The 22,528-nt window shown below is 38.3% G+C and overlaps 1 protein-coding gene across 22 annotated transcripts in view; it reads right to left on the bottom strand.

Moving 5' to 3' along the window:
• SCMH1 (Scm polycomb group protein homolog 1) overlaps positions 1-22,528 on the bottom strand; it is a 221,839-nt gene that overhangs the window by 99,730 nt on the left and 99,581 nt on the right. For 20 of the 22 annotated variants that reach the window (XM_055392768.2, XM_063699803.1, XM_063699794.1 and 17 more), the window contains one exon: positions 20,396-20,630. In XM_055392768.2, the coding sequence (XP_055248743.1) occupies positions 20,396-20,594 (199 nt within the window). In that variant the 5' untranslated portion in view covers positions 20,595-20,630. Of the gene's footprint in view, positions 1-20,391; positions 20,631-22,528 lie in introns of those variants that run through there. The other 2 variants (XM_063699807.1, XM_019016469.3) reach the window with 1 other exon arrangement.

Genomic DNA, 22,528 nt, shown 5'->3' with positions numbered 1-22,528 from the left:
ATTACCATTTTCCCACATCTGCTTTTCATCTACATATATTAATGCTTCCACCCCTGAACTATATGAAAGTTGGAGATGTTACGACACTTCACCCCTAAATATATCAGTATATTTGAAAAAAGACATTCCCCTACAAAATTGCAGTATTATCATACTCAGGAAATTTAATTAAAAATATTCTCATTTGTCCCTAAAATGGTCTTTAAAACTGTTGATTTTTAAATACAGGATCCAATCAAGAATCACATACTGCAATTGGTTGTCATGTTTCTTCAGTCTCCTTTAACGTAGAATTCATGTAGAATAGTCCTGTTGCCTTTTGTTTGCTTTGTATGACACTGACATTTTTGAAGAGTCTGGATTATGTTTTACAGAATGTCCCACAGTTTGGACTTCTTCTGATCGTTTCCTCATAATTACATTCATGCTGAAGAGCTTATTTATTTTGAGACAGGGTCTTTCTCTGTTGCCCAGGCTGGTGTGCAGTGGTGCAATCATGGCTCACAGCAGCCTTCAACTCCTGGGCTCAGGTGATCCCCCTGAGCAACTAGGACTAAGGGTGTGCACCACCACACCTGGCCAATTTTTCTATTTTTTGTAGTGATGGGGGACTTGCTATATTGCCCAGGCTGGTCTTGAATTTCTGGCCTCAAGTAATCATTCCGCCTCAGCCTCCCAAAGTGCTGGCTAGGATTACAGGCATAAACTGCTAGGCCTGGCCTGCTAAAGAGATTTGATAAAAAATATTATACAGGTGATGTGGAGTATTTCTCATTGCAATACTGCAGGAGGCACATAATGTCAGTTTGTCTAATTACTGAAGATACAAAATTTGATCACATGTTAAGAGGTGATTGACAGTGTTCTTCACTGTAATTTCCCTTTGTAATTTACAGGCGATCAGTGGAGAGAAACTGAGACTGTGAACATCCTATTCCTCAGTATGTTTTTTTACCTAATAGTTTAAGCATTTATTGGTTACTCTTGCCTGACTCAATTATTGAAATAGCTGCAAAAAAGTAATTTTCTCTCATTCCTTCTATATGTTTTTTTTAGACAGGGTTTTGCTTTGTCCCCCAGGCTGAAATTCAGTGGCGAGATCTCCGCTCACTGCAGCCTAGACTTCCGGGGCTCAGCTGATTCTTCCTTTTCAGCCTCCTGAGTAGCTGGCACTACAGGTGTGTGTCATCATGCCCAGATAATTTTTGTATTTTTTTGTAGGTACAGAGTTTCACCATGTTGCCCAGGCTGGTCTCAAACTCCTGGGCTCATGTGATCCACCCATCTCGGCCTCCCAAAGTGCTGGGATTACAGGTGTGAGCCACTGTGCCCAGCCTCATTCCTTCTATATTTATTGGCTGGCATTCTGTAAAGGAGATTTCTTCCCTCCAACTTTAATTTTTTTTTTTTGAGAAGGGGTTTTACTCTGTCACCCAGGCCGGAGTGCAATAGCATGATCATGGCTCACTGCAGCCTCGACCTCCCAGACTCAACGGGATACTCCCACCTCAGTCTCCCAAGTAGCTGGGACCACAGATGCGTGACACCATGTCCAGCTCATTTTTAATGTTTTCCAGTAGAGATGGGGGTCTTGCCATGTTGCCCAGGCTGGTCTCGAACTCCTAGGCTTAAGGGGTCCTCCTCCCTCAGCTTCCCAAAGTGTTGGGATTACAGGTGTATCAGGTGATTTTTAGAAACCAAAATCAAGGTGTCGTCATTGCTACTGAGATGTAATTGCTTCTAGGCCCTTTCAATGAACAGTGCTTGGAAGATACATATGTATATACACACACACATACAAATCATATGTTACATATATGTATTACTTGAATAGGATGCATAGATATAAATATATTTTAAAGGCCAGAGTAGATACAGATATTCTCCAATTCAAATCCAATACTACAGAGTTCTTCCTCATCTTTTTCCATATTAGAATCTTATTTATTCATTTGCTCTATTTTCAATATCTGCAAATTAGTCTCAGATAACCATGCCAAAACCACAAACATTATTAAGAAGTCAAAATTTCTTTGCAGTCCATTTTTTCCTTAGAATATGCCCCATATTAAAGGTGTACTGTGAAGGTTCTGTTAAAATTTTATTTGAATTAATAGTTTTTTCAATGTGGTTATTATATCCATTTGATTCAATTTTGTTTGTTTCTAATCAATTTTAGGGTTTGCTTTGTTCATCTTTTTTTAGTTTAATTTTATTTATTAAGTAAAATACTTAGTTCAAAAGTCAAAAGAATATTAAAAGGTATTTTCAAAAGCCTCACTCTTATCCCAGTACTTTCTATCTTATTCCAAGACATGCCTAATGGGTGATCTTTTCATTATTTTCTGGCTTGACATTCCTGTGTTTCTTTTTACAAAAATAAATTTAAAATACATACTTTCATATGTTATATATGTGTGCATATGTGTATACATACATATTTCCCCTTCTCTTTCCCAAAAGTTAGCATATTATATATACTTTTTGCAACTTTCTTTTTTCACATTAATGATATATCTTAGAAATCACTCCATATTAGTTTACAGAGATCTTCCTCATTCTATTTTATGGTTGAATGGTACTTCATTGTGTGAATGCACTATATTACATTCAATCAATCTCTTAATGTTGCAAAAAAATAACCATGTGTATGTTGCTTTATTTTTGTGGAAGTACATCTTTAAAATCAAATTCCTGAAGTGGGATCCCTGGGTCAACTAATAAATGCATATGTGGTTTTTCTCAGATACTGCTGAATTGTATGCCCTCCCTCTCCGGTGTGAAATGTACCATTCTGCATGTCCCCAGCAAAAAAAAAATGAGAACGCTTATTTCCCCACAGCCTTGCTGTCTCCTCAAGCTTTGGAATTTTTGTCAATCTGGTAAGAAAGAATATCTTACTGTGGTTTTAATCTGCACTTATTTTATTATGAGTGGTGTGAATTTTCATATGTCTGAGGACCATTTGTATATCTTCTGTCAACTGTTCATGCCTTAAGATCATTTTTCTATAGGTTTTAGTCTTAAAAAATTTTTCTATTTTTCTATTTATGAGTGTTCTTTATGAATTAGGGAGAGTTATCTGTGCTTTATGTTGCAAATATTTTCTCCCATTTATCATTTGTCTTTTAGCTTTGCTTGGAGTATTTTTTTTCCCCTAAAAATGTTTTAAAAAGTCAAATTTGTCGGTCTATCTAGATTTTGAATCATATTTAAAAAGGCTTTCCCCACCCCAAGTTTATAAAGGAATTTGTGTTTTCCTAGTACTTATATAGTCATTTTTTTACACTTTGATCTCTAATCCACGTGCAGTTTATTCTGACATACGCTGTGATATATGGATTCAATTGTATCTTTTCCTAACGGCTATTAACTTATCCCAATGTCATTTATGAAAAAGTCAATTTTATCCAATTTAATATGCCAACTACTATGGACTGAATCTCCATCCCCCAAATTAATATGTTGAAGTCCTAATCCCCAGTATAACTGTACCCAGAGAGAGGGTTGTTAGGAGATGATGAAGGTTAAGTGAAGTCATGGGGTAGAGCCATATTTTCATAGAACTATGGTCTTATAAGAAGAGGAAGAGCTCTCTTCCTCCCTCTACTTCCCTCCCTTCCTTCTTCCTTCTGTGAGAACACAGTGAGAAGGCAGCCATAAGATGGCTGTCTGCAAGCAAGAAGAGGACCCTCAGCAGAAACCAACCTCTGCCAGAACCTTGATCTTGGACTTTCCAGCCTTTAGAACTGTGAGAAAAAAAAATCCTGTTGTTTAAGCCAGACAGTCTGTGGTATTTCACTGACAGCCTCAGCAGACTACCACACTACCTTTATCATATAGCAGATTTTCATATACAGTCAGATCTATCTCTGCATTTGCTATTTATTTTACACTGCTCAGTCTGCCTATTCATGTGCCAGTTCCATATAACTTTAATTTCAGAGGCTTTAAAGTATGTTTTAATAGCCAATGGGATTACTCTCTGCACATTGCTCTTTCTTAGGAGTTCCTAGCTATTTTTGAATTATTATATGTACACTACAAATTTTATTATATTTACCTACAAATTTTCCTCATTGCTTTGCAGAGATCCATTTTTTCCATGTTATCATTTTCTTCCTGCTTTAAGGACTTCACTTAACTTTTCTTGTAGTACTGATATTGCTTGTGATTAATTCTCTAAGCTTTTATATGTCTGCAAATGTCTTCATTTTTATTTTTGAAAGGCATTCTTGCTTGGTACAGAATTCTAGCTTAACAACTTCTTTTCCTTTTAGAACTTAAAAATGCTGCTCCACTGTATTCTGGCTTGCACTGTTTCTGATGAGAAGTTGCTGTCATTCTTTGTTCTTCTATATATCATGTGCTTGTTTTTCTCTGGCTGCTCTTAAGACTTTTCTCTTTATCGTGGGTTTTCAGCAATTTGATGATGATGTGCCTTGTGTGGTTTATTTCATATTTCTCCTGCTTGGGGTTCATTGAGCTTCTCTGATTTGTGAAGTTATAGTTTTCATAGTATTCAAAAATTTTTCAAGCATTATTTTTCTAATAATTTCTTATGTGCTCCTTATCTCTCCTTCAGGACTCCAGTTATATATGTTATAGGCTACGTGAAGTTGTTCCATGGCTCACTGATGCTTTCTTTTTCAGTTCTTTCTCTCTCTGTGTTTCATTTGGATAGTTTATACTGCTGTTTTTAAGTCTGCTCATCTTCCTCCTGAAGCAATTCCAACAGTAATATGCTGTGGATCCATTCAGTTTATTCTTCACTTGAGATATTATCTTGTATGTTCTACCTCTAAAGTTCAATTTGGTTCTTTTAAATCTAAATCCTACATTTCTCTACTCATGACGCTCATGATTTCCTCTATCTTCTTGAACATATGCAATCTAAACAACTGCTTTAATGTCCTTGTCTATTAATTCTATAATCTGTGTTATTTCTGGATTCTAATTATAATGGGTGAGTTTTTCTCTTGCTTGTTTGCATGCCTGGTAATTTTTTTTGTGGTAAAATATATATCAAATTTACAGTTTTAATCATTTTAAAGTGTACAGTTCTGTGACATTAAGTCCATTCACATTATTGGGCAACTACCACCACCATCCATCTCCAGGACATTTTCATTTTCCCCAACTGAAACTCTGTACCTATTATCAACCTCTTCACCTCCTCCTCCCTCAGATCCTGGCAACTACTATTGTACTTTCTGTCTCTATAAATTTGACTTCTCTAGATGTCTCATCTAAGTGAAATCATACAATATTTGTGCTTTTATAACTGGCTTATTTCACTTAGCATGTCTTCGAGGTTCACCTATGTTGTAGCATGTGTTATAATTTCCTTCCTCTTTAAGGCTGAATAATATTCCCATTGCATCTCTCTCTCTTCCCCAGCCCCGCTCTCTTTCTGTGTGTGCGTATGTGTGACATTTTCTTTATCCATTCTTCCATCAACAGACACTTGAGTGGCTTTTACCTTTTGGCTATTGTGACTAATGCTGCTAAACATGGGTATTCAAATATCTGCCCAAGTCCCTGCTTTCAGTCCTTCTGAGTATATACCCAGAAATGGAACTGCTGAACCACAGAATTCTACTTTTACTTTTTAAGAAAATAGGTGGGTTCTCACTATGTTGCCCAGGCTGGCCTTGAACTCCTGGGTTCAAGCGATCCTCCTGCCTCAGCCTTCCAGGTAGTTGGGACTACAGGTGCATGGTATTTTTAACTTTCTGAGAAACTCCCATTTTACATTCCTATCAGCAACAGACATTCCCATTTCTCCACATCCTCATCAACACTTGTTATTTTCTGTTTTTTTCCTAATACTCATCCTAATGAATGTGAAGTGTCATCTCAATGCAGTTTTAATTTGTAGTGCCCTAATGATTAGTCATCATGAACATATTTTCATGTGCTAATTGGCCATTTGTACATCTTCTTTGGAAAAAAATCTATTCAAGTCCTTTGCTAATTTTTGAAATGGGTTTTTTGTTGTTGAGGTTTAGGAGTTTTTATTTTTAATTTTTTAAATATCATAAACCTTGAATAACACTGTTGCAGGAGTTTTTAAAAATATTTTTTGAATATTAACCCCTTATCAGATATATGTTTTGTGAATTTTTTTTCTAATTCTGTGGGCTGCCTTTTCACTATGTCAATAGTGTCCTTTGATGCACAAAAGTTTTGAATTTTGATGTAGTCTAATTTATGTATGTTTTTCTTTTGTTGCCTGTGCTTTTGGTGTCATATTGAAATCTAATGTCATAAAGCTTTTCTTCTAAGAGTTTTATGGATTTAGCCCCCACATTCAGGCCTTTGATACATTTTGAGTTAATTTTTGTATATAGTGTAAGGTTAAGTTCCAACTTCATTTTTTTGCATGTGTATATGTCATTTTTCTAGCATTACTGAATTAGATATGTAAGTATAAAAAATTAGCTTCACAATTCACACACCATAAAATTTACTCTTTTAAGTATATAGTTCAATGGCTTTTAGTACTCTGTGAATATACAAAGTGTGCAAACATCACTTTATCTAATTTTAAAATATTTTCATCACTCCTCCAAAAAGAGGCCCAATACCTATTAGTAGCCACTCCCCATCCCCACTTCAAGCTGGACTCTGGAAACCACAAATCTACTTTCTGCTTACATGGATTTGGCTATTTTTTTCCCATTGGGTGAGCTGTCTTTTCACTTCTTGATGATGAAGCTTTTTGGTTTTGATGAAGTTCAAGTTATCTATTTTTTCTTTTGTTTTTTTTGTGCTTTTGGTGCTGTATTATCTAACCCAAGGTCATGAGGATTTCCTCCTGTTTTCTTCAAAGAGTTTTCTCATTTTAGCTCTTACATTTAGGTCCATGATCCACTTGAAATTAATTTTTGTATATGGCATAGAGGTAAGGTCCAACTTCATTTTTTTCTATGTGAATATCCATTTGTTCCTCACCAGCTGTTGAAAATCACATTGAACTGTCTTGGCATCCTTGTGAAAAATCAATTGACCATAAATTGGTAGGTTCATTTCTGTACTCTTAATTCTAATTCACGGATCTATATGTCTGTCTTCATGCCAGAACCACAATGTCTTCAGTACTATAGCTTTGTAGTAAGTTTTGAAATCAGAAAATGTGAGTCCTCCACCTTTGTTTTCCCTTTTGAATATTGCTATGACTATTCTGGGTCCCTTATAAGAATTTTAGAACCAATTTGTCAATTTCTGCAAAATAGGCAGTTGGAATTTTGATAGGGACTGCACTGCATCTATAGATCAATTTGGAGAATATTACTGATAGTTAAGTGATTTGCAAACATTATCTCCTAGTCTGTGGCCTGTATTTTCTTTTTTCTAATTTTTCAACTATTATTATTTTTTATTATACTTTAAATTCTGGGGTACATGTGCACAACGTGCAGGTTTGTCACATAGGTATACAGGTGCCATGTTGGTTTGCTGCACCCATCAACTCGTCATTTACATTAGGTATTTCTCCTAATGCTATCTCTCCCCCAGCCTCCCACCCCCCAGCAGGCCCCGGTGTGTGATGTTCCTTTCCCTGTGTCCACGTGTTCTCATTGTTCAACTCGCACTTATGAGAATGTGCAGTGTTTGGTTTTCTGTCCTTGTGATAGTTTGCTGAGAATGATGGTTTCCAGCTTCATCCATGTCCCTACAAAGGACATGAACTCATCCTTTTTATGGCTGCATAGTATTCCATGGTGTATATGTGCCACATTTTCTTTATCCAGTCTATTATTGATGGATATTTGGGTTGGTCCAATTGTTTGCTATTGTGAATAGTGCTGCAATAAATATACATGTGCATGTGTCTTTATAGTAGCATGATTTATAATCCTTTGGGTATATACCCAGTAATGGGATCGCTGGGTCAAATGGTATTTCTAGTTCTAGATCCTTGAGGAATCGCCACACTGTCTTCCACAATGGGTGAACTAATTTACACACCCACCAACAGTGTAAAAGTGTTCCTATTTCTCCACATCCTCTCCAGCATCTATTGTTTCCGGACTTTTTAATGATCGCCATTCTAACTGGCATGAGATGGTATCTCACTATGATTTTGATTTGCATTTCTCTAATGACCAGTGATGATGAGCATTTTTTCATGTGTCTGTTGGCTGCATAAATGTCTTCTTTTGAGAAGTGTCTGTTCATATCTGTTGCCCACTTTTTGATGGGATTGTTTGTGTTTTTCTTGTAAATTTGTTTTTCTTTGTAGATTCTGGATATTAGCCCTTTGTCAGATGGGTAAATTGCAAAAATTTCCTCCTATTCTGTAGGTTGCCTGTTCACTCTGCTGATGGTTTCTTTTGCTGTGCAGAAGTTCTTTATTTTAATTAGATCCCATTTGTCAATTTTGGCTTTTGTTGCCATTGCTTTTGGTGTTTTACTCATGAAGTCTTTGCCCATGCCTATGTCCTGAATGGTACTGCCCAGGTTTTCTTCTAGGGTTTTTACAGGTTTAGGTTTTACATTTAAGTCTTTAATCCATCTTGAGTTAATTTTTGTATAAGGTGTAAGGAAGTCCAGTTTCAGGTTTCTACATATGGCCAGCCAGTTTTCCCAGCACCATTTATTAAATAGGGAATCCTTTCCCCATTGCTTGTTTTTGTCAGGTTTGTCAAAGATCAGATGGTTGTAGATGTGTGGTATTATTTCTGAGGCCTCTGTACTGTTCCGTTGGTCTATATATCTGTTTTGGTACCAGTGCCATGCTGTTCTGGTTACTGTAGCCTTGTAGTATAGTTTGAAGTCAGGTAGCGTGATGCCTCCAGCTTTGTCCTTTTTGCTTAGGATTGTCTTGGTCATGTGGGCTCTTTTTTGGTTCCATATGAAATTTAAAGTAGTTTTTTCCCATTCTGTGAAGAAAGTCAGTGGTAGCTTGATGGGGATAGCACTGAACCTATAAATTACTTTGGGCAGTATGGCCATTTTCACGATATTGATTTATCCTATCCATGAGCGTGGAATGTTCTTCCAGTTGTTTGTGTCCTTTTATTTCGTTGAGCAGTGGTTTGTAGTTCTCCTTAAAGAGGTCCTTCACATCCTTTGTAAGTTGGATTCCTAGGTATTTTATTCTTTTTGTATCAATTGTGAATGGGAGTTCACTCAAGAGAAAGCAGAAAAGATCTAAAATCGACACCCTAACATCACAATGAAAAGAACTAGAGAAGCAAGAGCAAACAAATTCAAAAGTTAGCAGAAGACAAGAAATAACTAAGGTAAGTGCAGAACTGAAGGAGATAGAAACACAATAAACCCTTCAAAAAATCAATAAATCCAGGAACTGGTTTTTTTGAAAAGATCAACAAAATATAGACTGCTAGCAAGACTAATAAAGAAGAAAAGAGAGAAGAATCAAATGGACACAATAAAAAATGATAAAGTGGATATCACCACCGATCCCACAGAAATACAAACTACCATCAGAGAATACTACAAACGCCTCTATGCAAATAAACTAAAAAATCTAGAAGAAATGGATAAATTCCTGGACACATACACTGTCCCAAGACTAAATCAGGAAGAAGCTGAATCTCTGAATAGACCAAAGGTTCTGAAATTGAGGCAATAATTAATAGCCTACCAACCAAAAAAAGTCCAGGACCAGATGGATTCATAGTCAAATTCTACCAGAGGTACAAAGAGGAGCTGGTACCATTCCTTCTGAAAGGATTCGAAGCAAAAGAAAAAGAGGGAATCCTCCCTAACTCATTTTATGAGGCCAGCATCACCCTTATACCAAAGCGTAGCAGAGACACAACAAAAAAAGACAATTTTAGACCAATATCACTGATGAACATCGATGCAAAAATCCTCAATAAAACACTGACAAACTGAATCCAGCAGCACATCAAAAAGCGTATCCACCACAATCAAGTCGGCTTCATCCCTGGGAAGCAAGGCTAGTTCAACATACGCAAATCAATAAACGTAATCCATCACATAAACAGAACCAATGACAAACACCACATGATTATCTTAATAGATGCAGAAAGGGCCTTTGACAAAATTCAACAGCCCTTCATGCTAAAAACTCTCAATAAATTAGGTATTGATGGGACGTAGCTCAAAATAATAAGAGCTATTTATGACAAACCCACAGCCAATATCATACTGAATGGGCAAAAACTGGAAGCATTCCCTTTCAAAACTGGCACAAGACAAGGATGCCCTCTCTCACCACTCCTATTCAACGTAGTATTAGAAGTTCTGGCTAGGGCAATCAGGCAAGAGAAAGAAATAAAGGGTATTCAATTAAGAAAAGAGGAAGTCAAATTGTCTCTGTTCACAGATGACACGATTGTATATTTAGAAAACCCCATCGTCTCAGCCCCAAGCTGATAAGCAACTTCAGCAAAGTCTCAGGATACAAAATCAATACGTATTTTCATTCTCTTACCAGTGTCTATTGAAGAGCAGAAGTTCTTAATTTTGACAAAGTCTACTCTATGACTTATTTTTTAATCATGCTTTTTGGTCAGGTTTTTCAAAGTTTTCTTTATGTAAGTTTCGCACATTTGTTAGTTTTCCCTCACCCCTTACCTGCTATTGAAAGTGGGAGTTTGTCTTCCATGTATCTTCTATCAGGTTATTTTAAACCATTAAGTAAAATGTTGGCTTTAGTACTGAGGTATAAACATACTTTTTTCCAAGTTAAGTATATAGTACCCATTTTCTGGTTTATTATTTTTTTTTTGCTAGTAGTGTGTTGAATTTTGTCAAAGCTCATATGATTTTATTCCTTAGCTTTTTTAATATGTTGAATTCTACTAATGATTTTTCTAAAGTTAAATATTTTCATTCTCCCCAAAATCCAACCTACTATTATGTCTTGATGAATTGTTGTTTTAAATACGTTAAATCCTAATTCCTTTTTTTTAGGATTTTAATAACAGTATTCATACATGAGATTATACATCTGCATGTGTGTGTGTGTACATGTGTATAAATCAGGTTTAGGTAACACAGTTCTATGTGTCTCATAAAAACAATTCAGATGCTTTCCTACTTTTTCTGTGATCTAGAATGACACCGTTCAGTACAATAGCCACTAGCCACATCAGGCCTTACATGCTTTAGCTGTGTCCCCACCCAAATCTCATCTTGAATTGTAGTTCCCATAATCCCCACATATGGTGACAGGGACCCAGTGGGAGGTAAGTGAATCATGGGGGCAGTTTCCCCTATGCTATTCTCGTGATAATGAGTAAGTTCTCACAAGATCTGATGGTTTTAAAAGGGGCTTCCCCCTTTGCTCAGCTCTCATTCTTCTCTTTCCTGCTGCCCTGTGAAGAAGGATGTGTTTGCTTCCCCTTCCACCATGAATGTAAGTTTCCTGAGTCCTCCCTAGCCATGCTGAACTGTGAGTCAATTAAACCTCTTCCCTTTATAATTACCCAGTCTCTGTTATGTCCTTATAGCAGCACGAGAACGGACTAATACAAGGCCTTTTCAGTTACAATTAAATACAATTTAAAAGTCAATTCCTTAGTCACAGTAGCCAGTTCAAGTGCTTACTCACTTGCTGTATGTGGCTGGTGAGGATCATGCTGAATAGAACAGATACAAAATATTTCCACCATCGCAGAAAGTTCTGCTGGGTATTGTTGAACTACAACTCAAGTAGCACTAAGACTATCTGCTCCTTAAGGTTTGGTAATTTCCCTGTGAAATAATCTACACATGGTGCTTACTGTAGGTGCAGTTCCTTGAAAACTTTTGTATATTTTCTTTTTTTTTGTTTTTGAGACAGGATCTCACTCTTTCACTCAGGCTGGAGTGTAGTGGTACAATCTCAACTCACTGCAATCTCCACATCCCAGGCTCAAGTGATCCTCCCACCTCAGCCTCCCAAGTAGCTGGGACTATGGGCATAAGCCACCACGCCTGGTTAATTTTGTTATTTTTTTTTGCAGAGATAGAGTTTTGCCATGCTGCCCAGGCTGGTCTCAAACTTCTGAGCTCAAGCAATCTGCCTGCCTTGGACTCCAAAAGTGCTGGGATCACAGGTGTGAGCCACCATGCCTGGCCATGTTTTCTATATCTGTTTAAATATTGTAATGCTATTGAAGTTAATTTTGACAAATAGTATTTCCTACTTCAACCTAACTTTTCAAATTTATCTGCATAGTTATTTCCCCTTTGTCATTTCTTCTTTTCTTTCTTTCTTTCTTTTTTTTTTTTTTTTTGAGACGGAGTCTCACTCTGTTGCCAGGCTGGAGTGCACTGGCGCAATCTTGGCTCACTGCAACCGCCACCTCCCAGGTTCAAGCGATTTACCTCAGCCTCCTGAGTAGCTGGGACTACAGGCATGCACCACCGTGCCCAGCTAATTTTTGTATTTTTAGTAGAGACGGGGTTTCACCATGTTGGCCAGGATGGTCTCAATCTCTTGACCTTGTGATCTGCCCACCTTGGCCTCCCAAAGTGCTGGGATTACAGGTGTGAGCCATTGTGCCCGGCCATTTCTTATTTTCTATATTTGTGCCTACTCTCCTTTTTTCTTTACTGTGCTAACTAGTGGTTGTCTATTTCATGGATACTTTTTCTCCCAAAGGACAGTACTTTTTTTTTTTTTTTTTTTTGAGACAGTATCTCACCCTGTGGCCTAGGTTGCAGTGCAGTGGTATGACCATAACTCACTGTATCCTCAAACTCCTGGGTGCAAGCAATCCTTCTGCTTCAGCCTCCTAAAAGCTAGGACAACAGGCATATGCCACCACGCTGGGCTAATTTTTAAAAACATTTTTGTTGAGACAGGGTCTTGCTATGTTACCCAGGCTGGTCTTGAACTCCTAGCCTCAAAGTGACCCTCTTGCCTTGGCCATGCAAAGTTCTGAGATTACAGGCATGAATTACCATGCCCGGCCAGGACCAGTACTTTGAATTAACTTTGAATTATTGCTTTTCTGTTTTCTGCCTCATTAATTTCCTTTATCTTTTTTTTTCTTCTTGCTTTGTAATTCTTTTTCTAGCTCTTTGAGTTGGGAATTTAAATCCCAATTTTCATCCTTTCATTTTTACTGATGTTAAATATTTAAGGCTATACATTTTCTTCTAAGTACTGCTTTAATTATATCTCAAAATTCTGATGTATGATGTTTATTATCATCGTGTTTTAGGAATTTTGCAAACTTTGTTTATATCTCCCCTTTTCAACTAAGAGCTATTTAGATTTTTAAATTTCAAGGCAAATCATTTATAAGGATCTAAAGTTTGACATGCATACATATGCACACACACACACACACACACACACACACACATATACACCCACGATCTACCTGATTTCTTAAAGCCTTTCATAGTTTTACTTTTTGTCCTCTTGACCTGTCTTGCCTTGAAAGAGCTGTGTTGAGCCTTCATTAGTACGTCTGTCTGCATCTCTTTCTAAGCAGCAGCATCCTTACCCTCACCTTGGGTGGTTTCATAGTAGAGTTACTGTAGAGAGATACCTCTCAACGAACAGCTTTCCTGAGCACCATAGAGGGGAGTTCCTAGCAAGTTCCACCAACATAGCACCACAGTGATTTCTCTGTTATTGAGAGAACACAGCCCTATACCTCAGCCCTGAGGATGGGGGAGGAGAGGCTCTTCCTTGGGCACTTTATCTCAGCCTCAGAGTCTGGCTTTTCTTTATGTTTGCTACTCATATATTCTTTAGAGTTATCCTTCCTTTACTAACTGATCCCTCATTACTCCAATCCTCTGTTATAGTTAACAATTACATTAAACTTTCTATGTTCAAATTACTGTGTTGTTTCTCTCTTCACTGGACTGAGCCTGATACACACATACACTATTCTACCCTTGTCCCTTGCTTTGTTTTTGTCTTAAATTGATCATCTCTTGCTTTGATAAAGAGCTTTCTCTAATTTATTCCTCAGAATGGGCTTGGGGTTATGATATTCCCCGAGTTCTGCATGCTGAAAACGATTTCAGTATAACCTCAATACCTGAAAAACAGCTGCAAACTTGACTTTCTTTACCTTGTAAAAGACTTGGCTTTTTTTTGCCAGAGGTTTAGAAAAAATTTTCTTAGAATACAATAGTTTTACTAAAATATGTCTTAGAGTTGACCAATCTGAATCTAAAGTAGGTCCTATAAATATAAAGGTAAAGGTCTGCTTTAATTTTTGGAAAGTTTTCTTATTTAAGTGTTAATCTCTTATTTAAGTGTTAATTCTATTCCACTGTTTTGTTTATCTTCTTTTGGGGTTTCAGTTATACATACATATACATATCATGTACATATACATATTGGATTTTTGTTCATTATGTTCTATATCTAACAGTTCCTTTGAGATACTTTTTAACCTTTTCTAATATTTATTTTTATTCTCTTGGCTTTTTATTTCCCTCCTTAATGTCCCTTATTACATTTTCAGTTGAGTCTATTGTCCTGTTGTTCACCTTGGAATTCAGTCTTCAACTGAGATAATTTTGTCTTTTTTTCTTGAGTTTGGACAATACTATTTTCACATCTTCTTGTCTATTGTGCATGTCTAGCTTGACTTTTACAACCTATGGTTCAAGGTATTTTTTTCATATCTGCCAAGACTTGTTTAACTCAAGTTGAGTTGCTGTGCAACAGGTTTCCTCTGATTAGTCGTTGGTTTTGGAAGCATTTTCAGTAGTTGAAATGGTTTTATCCTCATCTTATGTTTTTCTTCATATTGAAGCTTTTTATAAATTTTCAAGTGCTATTTTCTCACCATTTTTATATATCTTAAATTTTCCCAGACCAGCAAAAAAACAAAAGTTCTATTGGCAGGGAATTTGGGTCATGAGTTGGCATAGTGAAATACAATTTCTTTAATAGATGGGACTGTTTAAGGTAGGATGAGAAGAATGGTATGCCTTTTACTCTGTATAATCCTAAATTTTACCCCTTGCTGTCTTTTTTTCCCTCTAACGTTAAGTCTCCCTCTTCCACAGAGGAAGTTTTCTCCCCAGGACTGCCATCTCCAGTCCACTTTCAACTTTGACTCTCCCTTCCAATTCCAATAGTTTGTGCTCTAATCCACAAGATCTTAGCTCTGTTCTCAGTATTTCCCATTCTGGGTGGGACTATCTCATTCTGGGGGCAATTTTGGCTCTGTTACGCCCCCACCGTTCTCTCCCTTTTTTATACAATTTCCACCTACATCAATTCTTCGTTATGTATGGTCTGGTACTGGCTCTGCTGGTTTCAGATCTTTATATCCCCATTAAAAAGTAACTGATAATTGTGGCATTCTTGGCTCCTAGTTATATTTAGGCATAAGTTATGGGTGGATTGTTTCCTTTTTGATCTGTAGGTTTCTGGAGAATTTTTGGAAATATTTGATTTACATGGTCACTATGTTCCCTGAGAACTTGTATTTTTTAATAGCCTCTCAAATGCTTCTAAATAGTGATTCATAAAGTAGTGCAAGAATAACACACTACAGTGTAAGAATGAAGAGCATCTCCATGTTACTGCAATGTCATCTTTAGGACATATCACTAAATGAAAAAAGGCAGGGGATAGATACACACATACACACATAGACACACACACACGCCTAAATTTTTTATAAAATTGAATGATAAACTATAGGATTAAAAAGAAGTGGTTACCTATGGCAGAAGAACAAGGTGAAAGAGATTTCTCTGAATATACTCTGTTTTATAGACTTGACTTTTCAGAATTATATATATTTCAGAATTATATATAATAATGTATTTATACAGCAAAATTAAATTTTAAAAAGCAATTCCGCTCCCTCTCCCTCTCCCCCTGTCTCCCTCTCCCCATGGTCTCCCTCTCCCTCTCTTTCCACGGTCTCCCTCTGATGCCGAGCCGAAGCTGGACTGTACTGCTGCCATCTCAGCTCACTGCAACCTCCCTGCCTGATTCTCCTGCCTCAGCCTGCCCAGTGCCTGCGATTGCAGGCACACGCCGCCACGCCTGACTGGTTTTCGTATTTTTTTGGTGGAGACGGGGTTTCGCTGTGTTGGCCGGGCTGGTCTCCAGCTCCTAACCACGAGTGATCCGCCAGCCTCGGCCTCCCGAGGTGCCGGGATTGCAGACGGAGTCTGGTTCACTCAGTGCTCAATGGTGCCCAGGCTGGAGTGCAGTGGCGTGATCTCGGCTCGCTACAACCCCCACCTCCCAGCCGCCTGCCTTGGCCTCCCAAAGTGCTGAGAGTGCAGCCTCTGCCCAGCCGCCACCCCGTCTGGGAAGTGAGGAGCATCTCTGCCTGGCCGCCCATCGTCTGGGACGTGAGGAGCCCCTCTGCCTGGCTGCCCAGTCTGGAAAGTGAGGAACGTCTCTGCCCGGCCGCCATCCCATCTAGGAAGTGAGGAGTGCCTCTTCCCGGCCGCCATCCCATCTAGGAAGTGAGGAGCGTCTCTGCCCGGCCGCCCATCGTCTGAGATGTGGGGAGCGCCTCTGCCCCACCGCCCCGTCTGGGATGTGAGGAGCACCTCTGCCCAGCCGCGACCCCGTCTGGGAGGTGAGGAGCATCTCTGCCCGGCCGCCCCGTCTGAGAAGTGAGGAGACCCTCCGCCTGGCAACCGCCCCGTCTGAGAAGTGAGGAGCCCCTCCGCCCGGCAACCACCCCGTCTGAGAAGTGAGGAGCCCCTCCGCCCGGCAGCCACCCCGTCTGGGAAGTGAGGAGCGTCTCCGCCCGGCAGCCACCCCGTCCGGGAGGGAGGTGGGGGTCAGCCGCCGCCAGGCCAGCCACCCAGCCCGGGACGGAGGTGGGGGGGTCAGCCCCCCGCCCGGCCAGCCGCCCCGTCCGGGAGGGAGGTGGGGGGGTCAGCCCCCTGCCCGGCCAGCCGCCCCGTCCGGGAGGTGAGGGGCGCCTCTGCCCGGCCGCCCCTACTGGGAGGTGAGGAGCCCCTCTGCCCGGCCACCACCCCGTCTGGGAGGTGTACCCAACAGCTCATTGAGAACGGGCCATGATGACAATGGCGGTTTTGTGGAATGGGAAGGGGGGAAAGGTGGGGAGAAGATTGAGAAATCGGATGGTTGCCGTGTCTGTGTAGAAGGAAGTAGACATGGGAGACTTTTCATCTTGTTCTGTACTAAGAAAAATTCTTCTGCCTTGCGATCCTGTTGATCTGTGACCTTACCCCCAACCCTGTGCTCTCTGAAACATGTGCTGTGTCCACTCAGGGTTAAATGGATTAAGGGCGGTGCAAGATGTGCTTTGTTAAACAGATGCTTGAAGGCAGCATGCTCGTTAAGAGTCATCACCACTCCCTAATCTCAAGTACCCAGGGACACAAACACTCTGCCTACGAAAACCAGAGACCTTTGTTCACTTGTTTTATCTGCTGACCTTCCCTCCACTATTGTCCTATGACCCTGCCAAATCCCCCTCTGCGAGAAACACCCAAGAATGATCAATAAAAATAAAAAATAAAAAATAAAAAAAAGCAATTCCACAAAATAAAAAATAAAATGAAGCAAATGAACCTTAGTTATTAAGTTGGTGGTACAGTCACTTAGACAGAAACTAATCTAAATGACCTTATAACACATTAAGGGTATTTTTCTTAAGGGTAAGGAAAAAATGCAAATAAACACTGTCAATAATCAAACTGGTGGTAGTGTTGGTATTGTTATTCTGAGACTGTTAGATGAGTGATACGGAATAAAGCAAATGAGTTACTGTGTTAACATGGAGAACTAGGGTTTTGTTGTGGTACAAAGGAGATTCAAATTTAAGGTAGCAGAGATGGAGTAGGTAAAAACCTCTGTCCCTTAGTGAGAAGTATCAATTTGAACCAATGATATTTTACCCCAATAACTTTTTTTTTTTTTAAGACGCAGTCTCAGTCTGTTGCCCAGGCTGGAGTGCAGTGGTGCAATCCCAGCTCACTGCAACCTTCGCCTCCCGGGTTCAACTGATTCTCCTGCCTCAGCCTCCCAAGTAGCTGGGACTACAGGCACATGCCACAACACCCAGCTAATTTTTGTATTTTCAGTAGAGACGAGGTTTCACCATGTTGGCCAGAATGATGTTGATCTCCTGACCTTGTGATCTGCCCGCCTCGGCCTCCCAAAGTGCTGGGATTACAGGTGTGAGCCACTGCACCCGGCCAATCATCTTTTTAAAAAGGTAGTTCCTGCCTCTCTATACCAAAAAGACTAGAAAGGATGACCAACCTAGTAGCATTGAGCACTCTAGTGTTCTGATTATGGTCTCTACCATTTCCCAATAAAAGGAGCCCAGGAACCTAGAAGAACTAGCTGATTCCATATTTGGGGCAAAAAATATATAAGATGAACCTGGAACGTGTTGAAATTGCAAAAATCCAAGAGAGCTACCAAATAGTATCAAACAGTATATAAAAGAGTCAGGAGACAACTTGACAAGTTTCCTTCTGGCAAAAGATGGGATAATTCAAGCATCAATAAGGACAATTGGTGTGATGGAGTGAAACACAACAAATATGCATGAAGTTTTGAGCTTATGATACTAAGCAACAACAACAAAATCCTCCTTAAATATTTTTGGAGGATGCTAATAAACCAATTCATTGAAAATTGGTAAATAAAGAAATAAAGCATGCATTTAAACTGTTTTTCGTGTGTGAACTATATCTCAAAATAACTAAATAGTTGATGAAAGTTTATGTTAACAGATGTATTCCATTAATTTATGTAGACAGAATGGCAGGATTAAATTTTTCCATTTTGTAACCATATGAATTATAGATTTAAATCAGGGGCAGCAAACTACAGTTGGCAGGCTGACAACCTGTTTTTGTAAATAAAGTTTTATTAGAACACAACCCTGTTTGTTTATGTATTGTCAACAGCTGCCTTAGCAGAAAGACAAAGCTAAGTAATTATAACAGAGAATGTATGATCTGTAAAGCCTAAAATATTCACTATCAGATCTGTCAAGAAAATGTCAACCCTGATCTAGACTATGAGCAGCAACAGCTGCTACATTATATTACATTATAAAACAAGAGACAACCAGACTATACATGCTTCTTGATAGAAATAAATATCACCAGCTACGAAATATTCTTATGAAAAAATTGAACCAGAATCTGATCAAGTCTCTAGATTTAGCTACCAATTTTAGGAACTAGAGGACACAGAAACATGTTGAATGATACCACAAGAATACAATCAACAAAATATAATTTTAGGAAATTTAAAAGACAAATGACTTAGGTTTTTAAACAAGTAAACTGCAAAAAAAAAAAATGAGAGCAGATAAGAACTTGTAGATTTAAAGAAACTTAAAGGACATATCAACTAACTGCAATGTGAGGATTCTAGTTAGATTGATTCAAAAAACTGATTAAAAAAAAGAGACAGACAGAGACAGACAATCCAGAAAATTTAAACACATTAAAATATTTGTTGATATTAAGATATTATCATTGGCTTATTTGTATGTGATAATTGTATGGTTATGTTTAAGACATCCTTGCCCATGACCGAGACATACTAAATACTTTCATGATAAAATCATGCTATGTTTAACAATTGGAGGTGGGGACAGAAAGTGTATACAAGTACAGATAAAATTATATTGACTTCAACAATGAAAGTTACATGAGCATTCACTATGCTATTTTTCTCTACCTTTTTATATGTTTGAAATTTTACATTACAAAATTTTTTTTAATGGGGGAAAACGTTAAATAAGTACCTAGGGAGCCCATGATACATGCTCTCTAATTCTCAATCTAGCACAGCTTCCTGAGAGGAAGTATAGTCAAACTCCATAATCTAACTCTCTCGGTCCCCCATTGAGACTCACTGTAATAGTGATTGACAGTAACTGATAAGAAGGGCTGAATCCCTCAGATTTATTGAAGCAAAAGCTGGAGGGGAATCTGATCTGGAAAGAAAAACCTAGTGGGGTTATTAGCTTAAATTTTAAAAAATGATTTTTATGTAATAATGGATTCAAAGTGAGAAAACTCCAAGGACCAGGTGAGAATTAGTGAGAAAGGAGATAAGAGACCCTTATAACAGTCACACTTTCTACTGGCAGATTTTCTCTCATTTCTTGTCATTATGATAGGATTTGGTGAAAGCTTTATGCTTTTTGAGATAGGTTAAACGGCAAGACCTCCTTCCATTCTCTCTCTCAGGTAAATGGGCACTGGCCAAGAAGAACAAAGGGTGTGATTTCTTGTTAGAAAGAATTTGGAAGAAGCCTGGATATCATAAGCTAATGTAGAGATGGAGATGTCCAAATTGTGCAGCTTGTTTCATTTTGGGTGGGCCTTTTTAGGAGACTATATGAAAAATAAGGGATAAGCTGGGTACCCTAGGCTTTCCCATAATAGGATGTTCAGTTTTTGGAAGCTAACTATTAATATATAATTGGCTAGAAAGAGTTTGGGTTTACTTACTCACCAAGAGGTGGCTGTAGCATACCCCCATTCTTTTCACAGTTCCCAATAGGCTGGATTTCAGCTGAGTCAACCAGCCGCCAGAAGTCATTTTTGTTGTCGCTCCCATCAAGGCGCAGGCGAAGGCGGGCACCTGTCAGTCCAACTACTGTGGCAATACAGGTGGATGTGGTGTTCCTGGGGTCCTGTGCTTCCAATTTCATACTGATCTTGAACTCGTTGCTTGGAGGTGTGTAGGACTGGAAAAAACAAGGCATGAGGTATAGACAGATTAAGAGTAAAACCCCAAAATTCATGTTTTGGATTCAGATTGGTTATAGCTGGGCCAGGGACAACCAACTGAATTATTCCCTAATAATTAAGAACGGTTTCATGCAAAAGAAACAATGAAAGAAAAGATGAAGGGGAAAAAAATTACTTTCCAACGAAGCATCAAATAGACCCATACCAGTTAAAAAAAGGACAAGAATGTCTTATATAGGCCAGTTAATTAAATGTTTTCTCATTCTATAATTCTCTAACTCCCTACCCTTCCAGGTAGGGACTTTTAATCCCTTTCTAGTCTTTTTAGGACTACTACGTCCTATTAAACTACCATATTCTTAGTGTCTCTTTGTGGAATATTTCAGTATATTGGTGTGTATATCTACCACACAGACTATTGAGGGTTAATTTTTTCTTATTTTGACAACTTACTAATCAAGTCATACAATTGACATACAATAAACTATACACTTTAGTAAGTCTTGACATATGTATATACTCATATTACTATATACACCATATAAATCTGTGAAAGTATCACCACGATAAAAATAATGAACATGGCCATTATCCTCAAGCTCTCACATGCTCTTTTGTAATCTCTTCTTCTGGCCCCTCCAGGACCTCTGTACCCAGGCAACCAATGATCTACTTTCTATCACTGTAGATTGCTTTGCGTTTTCTAGTCTTAGATGGAATCATAGAAGATGTACTTTCTTTTTTGTCTAGCTTCTTTCACTCAGCATAACTACTCTGATAATTCATCCATATTAATAATTCATTTCCTTTTATTGTTGAGTGGTATAACCATGCTGACGGAGATTTGGTTTGTTCCCGCTCTTGGCGATTACAAATAAAGCTGCTAGAAACATTTAAGTACAAATTTTTGTGTAGCGAAATATACTTTCTTTTTTCTTGCACAAATACCTAGGAGTGAAATGGCTGGATCACATGGTAGGTATATGTTTAAATCACAAAACAGAAAATTAACCCTTTTAAGGTATACAATTCAATGATTTTTAGAATATTCTCAGAGTTGTGTAAACACCATCCCTATCTAATTTTATAACATTTCCATAATCCCCTCAAAATGAACCCCCTGCCCCAGTGGAGTCATTCCCCATTACCCTCTCAGCCCAGTCCCTAGAAACCACTAATCTACTTTCTGTTTCCATGGATTTACCTATTCTGGACATTTCATATAGATGGAATTATACAATGTGTGGCCAATATGTGAATAGTTTCTTTCATTTAGCAAAATGGATTCAAGGTTCACCCATGTCAACGAGTGTATCAGTACTTCATTCCTTTTCATTGATGAACAATATTCCATTGTATGGATATACATTTTGCTTACTCATTCATCAGCTGATGGACATTTGGGTTGTTTCCTCTTTTTGGCTATTATGAATAATGATGTAATGAACATTTATGGTATATTTTTCTGTGGACATGTTTTCTATTCTCTTACGTATATACTTATGAGTGAAACTGCTGGGTTATGTGGTAACTCTGTTTAACACTTTGGGTAACCTCTGAACTGTCTTCTCAAGTAGCTATAGGATTTCATAATTTCACCACCAATGTACAAGGGTTCCATTTTCTACACATTCTCACCAACACTTGCCATTGTTTGTCTTTTTGATGTTAGAGTCATCTAGTCAATGTGATGTATATCTCATTGCAGTTTTGATTAGCATTTCTCTAATGACTACCGAGTATCTTTAATGTGCCTAACTGGTCATTTGTATATATTTGGAGAAATATCTATTCAAATTCTTTGTCCATTTTAAAATCATGTTGTCTTTTAATTTCCGAGTTTTAAGAGTTCTTTCTATATTCTGGATACAAGTCCTTTACCAGATATACAATT

The sequence above is a fragment of the Gorilla gorilla genome, chromosome 1 (assembly GCF_029281585.2).
Source record: "Gorilla gorilla gorilla isolate KB3781 chromosome 1, NHGRI_mGorGor1-v2.1_pri, whole genome shotgun sequence".
Classification (NCBI taxonomy): domain Eukaryota; kingdom Metazoa; phylum Chordata; class Mammalia; order Primates; family Hominidae; genus Gorilla; species Gorilla gorilla.
The sequence above is the reverse complement of the archived record's forward strand: the minus strand, read 5'-3'. Positions and strand labels throughout refer to the sequence as shown.